Here is an 11,686-nt window from a genome sequence, read left to right as displayed (position 1 = left end):
CTCTGTCCCCTCCCTCTCTGACCGCCCCCCTCTCTGTTCCCCCTCTCTGTCCCCCCTCTCTGTCCGCCCCCCTCTCTGTCCCACTCTCTCTCTGTCCCCACTCTCTCTGTCCATCCCCTCTGTCCCCCTCTGTTTTTCCTCCTCTTTCTTTCCCCCGCTCTCTCTACCCCCTCTTTCTGTCCCCCTCTCTCTGTCCCCCACTCTCTGTCCCCCTCTCTCTGTCCCCCTCTCTCTGTCCTCTGCTCTCTGTCCCCCTCCCTCTCTATCTGCCCCTCTCTAACTGCCCCTCTTTATCTGCCCCTCTCTCTCTGCCCCCATCTCTGTCCCCCTCTCTCTGACTCCCTCTCTCTGTCCCCTCTCTCTCTGTCCCCCTCTCTGTCCTTCTCTCTCTGTCCCCTCCCTCTCTCTATCCCCCTCTCTCTGTCCCACGTACCCTCTCTCTCTGTCACCCCTCTCTCTGCCCCCTTCTCTCTGTCCCCCCTCTCTCTGTCCCCTCTCTCTCTGTCCCCTCTCTCTCTGTCCTCTCTCTCTCTCTATCCCCCTCTCTCTGTCCCACGTACCCTCTCTCTCTGTCCCCCTCTCTCTGTCCCCCTTCTCTCTGTCCTCTCTCTCTCTGTCTCCCATCCCCTCTCTCTGTTACCCCCTTTCCCCCTCTCAGTCCCTCTCTCTCTGTCCCCCCTTTACACCTCTCTCTGCCCACCTCTCTATACCCCCCTTTTTCTGTCCCCACTGTGTCTTTCCCCCCTCTCCCCGCTCTGTGTTCCTGTCTGTCCCCCCTCTCTGTCCCGCCACTCTCTCTCCACCCCTCTCTCTGTCCCCCCCCCTCTCTCTGTCCCCCCTCTCTCTCTGTCACTCTCTCTCTCTGTCCCCTCTCTCTCTGTCCTCCCTCTCTCTGCCCCATTCGGCGGCACGGTGACACAGTGGTTAGCACTGCTGCCTCACAGCGCTAGAGACCTCGGTTCAATTACTGCCTCAAGCGACTGACTATGTGGAGTTTGCATGTTCTCCCCGTTTTTGCGTGGGTTTCCTCCGGGTGCTCCGGTTTGCTCCCACAGTCCAAAGATGTGCAGGTCAGGCGTATTGGCCATGCTAAATTGCCCGTAGTGTTAGGTAAGGGGTAAATGTAGGGATATGGGTGGGTTGCGCTTCGGCGGGTCAGTGTGGACTTGTTGGGCCGAAGGGCCTGTTTCCACACTGTAAGGAATCTAATCTAATCTAGTAATTCTCTCTGTCCCCACACGCTCTCCGTGCCCCCTCTCTCTGTGTCCCCCTCTCATACCCTCCTCTCTCTGTCACCTCCCTCTCTGTCCTCTGTCCCCCTCTCTCTCCCGTTCTATCTGAACCTGTCTCTCCCGTTCTCTCTGACCCCTCTCTCGTTAAGTCCTCCCCTATTTCTCTGTCTCTCCCTTGCCTCTCTCTCTCTCTGCTCCTTCACTCTCTCACTCTCGATCCACCTACCTCGTTCTCTCTTTCTCCCCACCTCCTCTGTTTCTCTCTGAATAAATATATCTCCCTCCTGCCCCTCCCTCCCTCTCTGACGCAGTCTGTCTCCCTGACGCGTCCCTCTCCCTCTGATCCAGAGACTGGGGAGGAGGGGGTAGTGGTTGGTGCTGTAGCTGCATGTGGTTGGAGGGTTGGTTGTGAGATGACAGAGAGATGTAGGAGATGGGAGGAGGGGGGAAAATGGTGTAGAGACGGAATCGCGGGAGGGAGGCAGAGACGGCAGGAGAGAGAGAGAGAGTGCAGGGGAGGGGGGAGAGGAAAGAGGGGAGGCAGGTGGAGAGAGTGGGGGAGAGGAAATGGGGGGTCCAGTTTGGAGTGGGGGAGTCAGAGGGAGTTGAACCCAGCTCCTGAGCTCAGGGCGCGGTGCCTTCCCCTTCCCTGAGGACCAGGACTTGGGGCTGAGTCTGTCTCTCTGCAGCTCAGCTTCTCCAACAGAAAGACACACAACAACATCGGTCACTCTGCTGCTGGGCACGCTTTAATCAACATTTTTATTGGTTACAAATGGAACTGATGGATACAGTCAGTGGGATAGTGCCTTTTCTCACTGGCCCCTGAGTTGTGAGAAACATTGAAATGTTTCCCTTTAACCCCCCTGTGGGATAAGGATGGACAACCCAGCGCTACCCTCAGTCTGTTACCATAGCGACAGGCTGCTCCATCGCTGAAACACTGAACTGAAATGAGAAAATCCCGGATGGATTGATTAATGAGGGAATTTGATGGATGGATGGATTTGGGTGAAGGTATATTTCAGCACATTCTTCAGCTGCTGCCTGAACTTAGTCTGGGTCACGGCATAAATCGCGGTGTTTGTGCAGCAACTGAGGAGCTGCAGCATGAAGCCCAATTCCTGCACAAACCATTCGAGATACACAGACTCATACCCAAAATCATACATCCGGGCCCATATAGAATACAGCATTAACATTGACCATAACAGGATGAAATTGGCCGAGATCACAAACAGTAAAATGATGGATTTTTTTCGGTTTCTCATTTCTGTGTCAGACTGAGCGTCCCCATTGGTGTGAGCGCGGAGTCTCCTGCGGGCTCTGCTGGTCACTGCAATGTGTCTGACGGTGAGAACATTGAGCAGCAGAATCAGGAGAAATGGGACACACGGGGTTAGAATGTGGTGGAGGAACTCGATTGTGACCCAGACACTGGAGGATATAACAGCCCCTGTTACATCACAAAACCAGGGGTCGTTCCCCAGCCAATACTCAGCCGTGAGCATAAAATACCAGGAAATGTTCTTTAAACAGCTCAGCACAGTCACTGCTCCCAGAACCACAGCCGCCGTCTTCTCACTGCAATATTTACTTTTCAGCTTCTGGCAACAAATGGCCACAAACCGATCAAAGGTGAAAGTGACGGTGAACCAGACAGAGCAGTCAGTGGCTGCATAAAGCAGGACGGCGTGGATATTACACACGGGGACGGAGTCCATCAGGAAATAAAACTGTTCCCGATAAACAATGGGAATGTGTCTCAGGATCAGGTCGAGGATAATGACCAGGAGATCCGCCGCTGCCATGGCCCCCAGGTAACGTCTGACACATGGAGACAATCCACAATCTTTATAAAGCAGGACGTAGATGGTCACGACGTTAACTGTGAGGAAGGAAAACAAACCCATTATCCATCAGCCTGGAGGCAAATGGACCCGTTTGATCGGGGACCCAGTCAGATTTTCAAATGTGTCCCTGTATTCAGGGATTTATTAAAATAATAGGAGCTGGAAAAACAAATGGGAAGGTCGGAATTACTGACAAAAATGTGACATAAACCACAAGAAACCTTCCCTCCCCAAACACACAGAGACACATCCATAAGGACAGATGGTTTCTAGAACATTCCCACACACTCGATCACTCGAGAGCAGACACAGGTCACTCCTTCCCAGTTCCTAATACGGAGGGTGGAAACGTTGCTGTCCTGAAGGATTCTCTCCCAGTTTCCTGAAGACAAACGGAGTTTGGGAATTTCTGTATTTTGGTCTAAATTGTGGTCGATCCTGTGTCGCGGAGAAATGTAAACGCAGGGAAAACGTGTTCACCCCCTTAACTGCCTGAGGGGTCTTCGGAACAGTGTCTCCTTCACCCCTGAACGGGATCTCTTCCCTTGGGATCTTATCGTTTGTTCAATTCACTGACGTCCGGCCGTTCACAAACAACGTCAGGGACAGAAAGTGCCGGGGAATGTCTGTTATAGAATGTCGGGGACAGAACGTTCCGGGGAATGTCAGTTATAGAATGTTGGAGGCAGAACGTTCCAAGGAATGTCAGTTACAGAATGTTGCGGACAGAACGTTCCGGGGAATGACTGTTATAGAATGTTGGGTACAGAACGTTCCGGGGAATGTCAGTTATAGAATGTTGGGGACAGAACGTTCCGGGGAATGACAGTTATAGAATGTTGGGGACAGAACGTTCCGGGGAACTCTTGGACCTGTCCATCACCTTTCCCCCCTACCCACCCCACCAACATGATGTACTGTACCTGGACACTCTAACATTAATGGGGTGAAAGACGGAGGGTCCAATCACAGGAATGGGAACTAAAGGCATTGCCAGATCAGCTGAAATAGTTAGATATACCACATTCTCAATCCACCTCACAGAACCAGCCCAGACCCCATAAAGCCAGAGGAGATATCTGTTCACCGTGGAACACTGTGCAGACCAGGCCAGTGTCCTGCTCAGTACAACCCAGCAATCTGTCCAGAATGGAGCACTGCACAGATAAGATCAGGGCATTGATCTATAATCCCAGACCACTTATCTGTCCAGCGCGGTGAGAAGTGCAGACCACAGCAGTGCATTGATCTATAAACCCAGATTAGATATCTATCCAACACGGGGAGCTGTGCAAACCACAGCAGTGCATTGATCTATAACCCCGGAGTAGATATCTGTCCAGCAGCGGGAGAAGTGCAGACCACAGCAGGGCATTATCTATAAACCTCAACCAGATAGTCTGACCAGCACAGTGATCTGTGCAGTGGTCACCCGTGAATTAATCTGTAAACCAGGAGCAGTTACCCTCCCAACATGTAGGACTGTGCCCCCCAGCCCAGTGCACTGATCTGTAAACTAGGAGCAGTTACCCTCCCAGCATGTAGGACAGTGAACACCACCCCAGTGCATTGATCTGTAAACCAGGAGCAGTTACCCTCCCAGCATGTAGGACTGTGTACACCACCCCAGTGCATTGCTCAGTAACAGTGTGTTAGATCACTGCCCAGTGTGGGGAATCTTGCAGCCCATGCTGGAAGTGACAGGATGTGCAGCTCCCATCCATTTACAACTCCATCTCTCCATTGTGCCCTGACAAGGGGATGCTGTGGGTGTGAACATCCCTGCCACAGAGATACAGAGATGGAGGGGGAATCAGTTTGAACAATAACAAATGGGAGGGGTATGGGAAATAGACAGAGAGGGGGAGAATGAGAGAAAATGTTATGGAAGGAAGTGTTCCCAGGTTTCAGAATGCAGAAATGAAAACATTTTAACAGCATCCTGTAACATCAGTGTTTCCAGGAATTTTGGGTGAACATGATATTCGTGGGAGTTCAGATGATGCAGAGTTTTAGATGAGTATTTGTTCTGCAGCTTTGCATCTGGGTGTAGGGTCAGCAGAGTCTTTGGCTTATTGAGCTAGATCTAACAATATTTTGTCTCAGTGCCATTTCCATTGACTGTGACGGAGGGATCATCTACACTAGGCCGAGCTAGTTTCCTGGTGCTGTCTTATCGAACTCACCTCATTAACCACCCACCCCATGGTGTCCCTCTCATTCAATACCAGCCCGATTCTCCCACCCAATATGGCTGGAGGTACTCACCATCGCCCGGGTGTCCCTGGATATTCCATGATCCATGACACTGGCGCCATCTTCAAAAGGCCACTGAGCACAAGTTTGAGCTTTCTCTGTTAGGAGCTGCCCTGCCCAGTTACCCCGAGCATGGCAGATAAGGGGTAATTACACCACGGTTTGTCGACAGGAGCACGGAGGTCCTGGTGAATTGGCTAGTACAGAGGGGGACCATTCTCTTCCCAGAGTGGGCCACACGACCAGACCCACCGAGTATGGTCTGAGCTCACCACCCAGCTCAGTGCAATATCTGCGGTCTGAAGAAATGTTCAGCAATACAGGACAAGTATCAATAACCTTTCCCGCTCTGTCAGGATAAGGGTCACGGTATTGTGTCTGCTCCCTCACACTCACTGTATATCTGTTACAGCACCAACCTCCGAACAAGGCTCATGGTCCACCACTCTCACTGCCGCATGCAGCACCTTCTCTCTCTCTCTCTGTCTCTGTCTCTCTCTGTCTCTGTCTGTCTCTTTCTCTCTCTCTCTCTCTCTCTCTCCCTCCACTTTACCCCCCCCCCCATTAATAACACGGCATGGATACAACACTGTGGACTGACTCTCTCCAGGCACCTCACCATGACCATGTCCCCCACCTACACATCGTCACCACCACCACCACCTCCCAGGAAGGGAGCATGGAGACTCCCTCCTACACCTCCCCCTGTAAACAGCTCAGATACTGAAACTAATCTGTGATAGTTACTGCTCTCCCCACTTGTCCTGACATCTTCAACAATCTGTGCTCATATACACCCAGGACTCTCTGTTCCCGCACCCCCTTTATAATGGCACAGCCTGTTTCAAACTGTCTTTCATTGTCTTTCCTACCAAAGTGTATCACCTCACACTGCTCTGCATTAATCCCCATCTGCCATACACCTGAACACTACATCAACGTGTGATTGTCCTGTTAGTTTTCCACACTGTCCTCCATAGTCTTCAGAGTTCTTCCAGGTTCGGTGCCATCTACAAACATTGAGATTGTTACAGTGTCACAGTCCCCATGAAACAACTGAAATCCCGTCCCACATACACGAGTGTGAGCAAGTGAAATACTGATATATTCCTGTGGACAAAGTCGAATAATGACATGCTGTCAATGGAGCAACAAAAGTCCTGACACACACCAGACGGAGCAAATGAAATATTGACAAACCACGGAGCAAGAGAAATCCGGATAGGTTCCACTTATCGATATTCACCAGGGTATAATGTGATGAAGTTGAGAGCGTGTACTGTACCTTTAAGCTAGGGTGAATTCTGTTCTGAACTGAAAGCTTACAAGCACCTGTGATACGAGAGGATGGCAGACCCAGAAACAATATATTGCTATAGAGCTGGAGTCGGGAAATAAGCAGTTAAGAGAAAGGGGGGTCCCAGAGTTATGATTAGTTAATGTATAATGTTCACTTTCAGAGTTAAAAAATAAATTGATGTTTTTATTTAAACAGTGGGATTTGGTAGATCTGACACTCATATTTTAACAGTTTACGAGGCGAATTGAGCATTTATTTATGTTTCATTTAAGTTACCAGATGAGCTTCACGCAGTGCCCGAAACATTCCCGTGTGTGTATCTGTGTGTGTCTGTGTGGGGCAGGTCTGGCAGTCTCTGTGGTGCTTAAAGTGATGCAATGCCACCCTCTGTTGGCCTCCACACGCCACTGCACAGGCATTGGCAGAAGGTGAAAACCAACAGGGATTCATTCAGAGAGGGGGAGGGAGAGGGCAGCTGCTCACAGCACCATCCAAACTGATGTCTTATCCATGGATTGATCTAAATGTCCTTTAAACGTTGTAACTGTCCCTGCTTTTACCACTTCCTCTGGAAGTTCATTCCACACACAAACCAGATTCTATCTCAAATAATTACCTCTCATGACTTATGTAAATCTTTTTCCTCGCACCTTAAAATATCACTCAGTTTTGAATACCAACCTTGAGGGAAAAGACATCAGCCCTTCAGCTTATCTGTACCCCTCATGATTTTATAAACCCCTGTAAAGGTACCCCTTAATCTCATACTCTCCAGTGAAAAAAGTCCCAGCCTACCAGCCTCTACTTATAGCTCACTCCCTCCATTCCCAGAAACATCCAGGTTAATCTGTTTTCAACACTCTCCATCTTAATTATATCAAGGTCAATAATATCAAAGTGAATAGTCAAGGTGTTTTCGAAGGGTACGGGGAGACCAAAACTGGAGGACATAGGTTTAAGGTGAGAGGGGAAACATATAAAAGTGACCTAAGGGGCAGCTTTTTCACCCAGAGGGTGGTGTGCCTATGGAATGAACGGGCAGGATGACCAGGCTGGACACAGTATTCCAGAAGAGGTCTCACCAATGTCCTGTACAACCACAACATGACGTCCTAATTCCGATACTCAGAGGTCTGACCAATGAAGACAAGTGTGTTAAACACCTTCTTAACCACACTATCTGTATGAGATGCAAATTTTAAAGAATTATACCTGACGGCCGAGGTCTCTGTCCTACAACACTGCCAAAGGCCCTGCTTTTAATTGTATAGATCCTGCTCTTGTTTGATTTACCAAATCCAATACCTCGCATTAATCCAAACTAAACTCCATCTGCCACCCCTCAGTCCAGTGTGTGATATTATTGCCACCTCACCCATCCCCTTCAGTTTTAAAATGCCCATCCCCCTCTCCAGGAGGCCTGCATACTCCGGCCTTGATTTTCACAAAGACCCCGAGCTTGGGTTGCCTTGTGTGGATAGGGGGAGGTTGGACAGATTGAAGACACAGTCAGTGAGGAGGAGAGGCTGAACAGTAATAACCGGGCCTGGTATCATTTCATTGTTTTAGGAAGAAGGCAGTCGCACGTTAGAGTTGGTTAAGAGTGATCGGTGTTTTGGGACCAGAAATTAAGCTCTTCCTTCGTTTCTGGTGTTCAGTAATAAATATCTTTTTGAGACCCTTCATTGTGCAGAGTATGTATGCAAGATTTCTTTCCCTAATATTGCAGACTACAGATAATAGCGATTAAAGATGGTCATAGTTAATTTCGATGGCACAGCACGTGCACTCAATATCCGACAGTTGAGACAAATATCTTGCATTTGATTAATAATACAAATTGTTTTTTGTAATTCAGTAATGGTAACCTGATTATAAAAAATCCACACCGAGCAGAAAGTGGGCTCTAAAATATGACTCAATATCTGGGTATGGTAGTGTGCTGGGTAGTGTCCCTGCCTCTGAGCCAGATCTCTGGATTTGATTCCAATTCCTGAACTTGTATGGTAGTGCTCCAAGCTCTGGACTAGAAGGACTGGATTCAAGTCCTGCCTGTTGCAGAGGTATGTCCCAGCATGTCAGAACAGGCTGATGAACAAACACACTGGAGAATAATGTTACAGCTTTATGGGTATTGCCGAGTGATGCTAGTGTCCCTACCTCCGAGCACAAAGGTCCAGGTGCAAATCCCACAGAAGTGTCTCATAATATATCTGAACAAACTGATTAAAATGGATTTAGAATTGTGACTTGATTGAGAAGGAAGAGGTGTCAGTATTGTATTTCAGAATTCAGGCCCAGGATGACTGAAAGTACAGGCATTCGTGTTGATTGGAGTCACATTTCGCAGCAGTAAAGGTTTATAAAATCCGAATGGTCATGGATAGGGTGAGTAGTCAGGGTTTTTCCCCAGGGTAGGGGCGTACAATACGAGAGGGCATTGTTTGAAAGTGAGAGGGGAAAGGATTTGATGAGGCCTAAAGGGCACCTTTTCACACAGAGGGTGGTGTGCGTATGGAATGAGCTGCCAGAGGAAGTGGTGGAGGCTGATACAAATATAACATGTAAAAGGAGCTCTTCCAGCAATTTCTGTATTTGTTTTAAAAATGCGTTCATTTTAACACAGGTATTCTGAATAAATTAAACATTTTATTTTTTAATGACGCAGGGACATGTAAACATATTTCAAATTGACCGAGACCATTTTCTGCGAAGGGTATGGCTCTGTGTATGTATGACAGCAGCAATGGTGCACCTACATGGAACAGGGAATGTGATGGGGACATAGTTTGGACAATGTACAAGGAGACCTCACATGGTACAGTTTGGGAGAGAATGATATTCCTGTGTGATTCTGCTCAGAGAGGGAGAATATACAATCTGCCTGAGAAGGAAAGGCTTACTGCACTTTCTCTCCTTCATTACTCCTCATTACAACAATGTGTGCGAGCCAAAAATAAAACTCTAACGTCATCATTACCATTCTTATTTTTATGGAATCCCTGCAGTGTTGAAACAGGCCCTGCAGCCCAACAAGTACATACAAACCATTTCCCTATATTTACCCCTGCCCAATGCATTTAACCTAGAAATCCCTGAACGCTACAGACAATTTAGAATGATCAATCCACCGAACCTACACAGTTTGAGCTGTGGTGGGAAACTGGATCACCCATTTAGAAGCTCACACAGACAAGGGGAGAATGTGCAAACTCCACACGGACAGTCACCCAAGGCTGGAATCGAACCCAAGTCCCTGGTGCTGTGAGGCAGCAGTGCTAACCACCGTGCTACCGTTTGGGTGATCCCTGACCAGAAGTCACTGGAATCTCCTCACTGCCTAAAGCAAAGGGAATTCAGCCAAATCCAACTCTCCCAGGATGAAATCCCATTGCTAGCAACTGTGTGAGTACAATATCTTGTGAAGCAGATTAACGTTTTAGACAATCTTGCAATTATTCCTTTGTCATGAGTTTCAATAATATCTGGACAAAGTTCTTTCAAGTTAAAATTGCAGAGATTTGGTGTGTGTGTGTGTGTGTGTGTGTGTGTGTGTGTGTGTGTGTGTGTGTGTGTGTGTGTGTGTGTGTGTGTGTGTGTGTGTGTGTGTGTGTGTGTGTGTGTGTGTGTGTGTGTGTGTGTGTGTGTGTGTGTGTGTGTGTGTGTGTCAGTGTCTTTAGAAAGGGAAATATTATTATATTATTACAATGCACAAATCGTTTGCCATTCATCTTTCCATCATAGTTTGAGTAACATTACTGTGTATCATAAACGTGTTGTTTTAGCAAATTAAAGAAACTAGCCTGATTTGTTCCTAAAACTGACCCTGACCCAGTCTGAGACTGACATCATCTTCCATATCACAAACCTGGTTACATTTAACATTTGTTGTTAGCAGTACAACCAGAACGCAATTAGATGGGATAAAGGGGCAAGGAGTTGACAGATGAAGTTTAATTTCGATCAATATGAAGCTTTGCATTTGGGAAGGCAAATCAGGGCAGGAATTATACATTTAATGGTAAGGTCCTGGGGAGTGTTGTGAAACAAAGGGACCTAGGGTTGCAGGTATATTGTTCCTTGAAAGTGGAGTCGCAGGTAGACAGAGTGGTGCTGAACACATTTGGCACATTTGCCTTAGTCAGAGCATTGAGTATAGGAGATGTGGTGGCATGTTGCATCTGTCCAGGATGTTGGTGAGGCCACTATAAGAATACTGCGTACAATTAGGTTTTCTGCAGAAATGACTTACACACAGATGTTCCAGGACTGGACGTTTGAGCTTTAGGGAGAGGTTAATTAGGTTGAGGCGTTTCCCCCTGGAGTGTCAGAGATGAGGGGTGACATTATAGAGGTTTATAAAACCAGCAGGGGCATGGATATTCTGAACAGCCATGTTCTGCTCCCCAGGGTAGGGGAGTCCAGAACAAGAGGGCATAGGCTGAAGGCGAGAGGACGAATGATTTAGAAGGGACCTGAAGATAAATGTTTCACACAGAGAGTGGTGTGTGTACAGAAAGTGCTGTCAGAGGAAGTGGTGACGGCGGTTACAATCGCACATGTAAAAAGTATCTGAAAGAGGAGGGATATTGGCAAAATGCTGGCAAATGGGACTAGATCAGATTTGATATCTGCTCGGAGTGAACAGAATGGACTAACGGGTCTGTTTCCGTTCTGCATGACACTCTGATTCTATAAGAAGGATGAAGAATAATTCTGAAAGGATCTTTCAAGTCGTACTTCTCTTCTCTGGAAGTTTAGCGTACCTCTATGTTCACATTGATTGAAAGCTGCGTTAGTTAATAATTTGACAGAGAAGTGAGTCACGGATAATGGGACACAGACAGGAAAGTGCAGCTGAGACCTCAACCTGATCAGCTACAATCTTAGTGCCAGATGGAGAAGGCTCAACATATCTAATGGTCCATTCCTGTTCCTCAGTCCCATGTTTCTGAATTACATTCAGCCCCTAAAATCTGCTACACAGGAGCAGTTGGAGGCTACTTACTCCTATAACCTGGTGCACAGAAATAGAGGAGACCACT

At 47.8% G+C, this 11,686-nt stretch overlaps 1 protein-coding gene across 1 annotated transcript; it reads right to left on the bottom strand.

The window, feature by feature from the left end:
• Positions 1-2,209: 2,209 nt before the first annotated feature.
• Positions 2,210-3,043, bottom strand: LOC148135122 (putative G protein-coupled receptor 139). The gene has a single exon (XM_087985249.1). The coding sequence runs from the start codon at positions 3,041-3,043 to the stop codon at positions 2,210-2,212; it is 834 nt and encodes a 277-aa protein (XP_087841375.1).
• Positions 3,044-11,686: the final 8,643 nt, after the last annotated feature.

This window comes from Chiloscyllium plagiosum, unplaced genomic scaffold, assembly GCF_037043375.1.
Source record: "Chiloscyllium plagiosum isolate Xiang-an unplaced genomic scaffold, Cpla_swu_hap1 HiC_scaffold_51, whole genome shotgun sequence".
NCBI classification, from domain to species: Eukaryota; Metazoa; Chordata; class Chondrichthyes; order Orectolobiformes; family Hemiscylliidae; genus Chiloscyllium; species Chiloscyllium plagiosum.
Note: the sequence above shows the minus strand (reverse complement) of the source record. Positions and strands in the feature narration are given on the sequence as shown.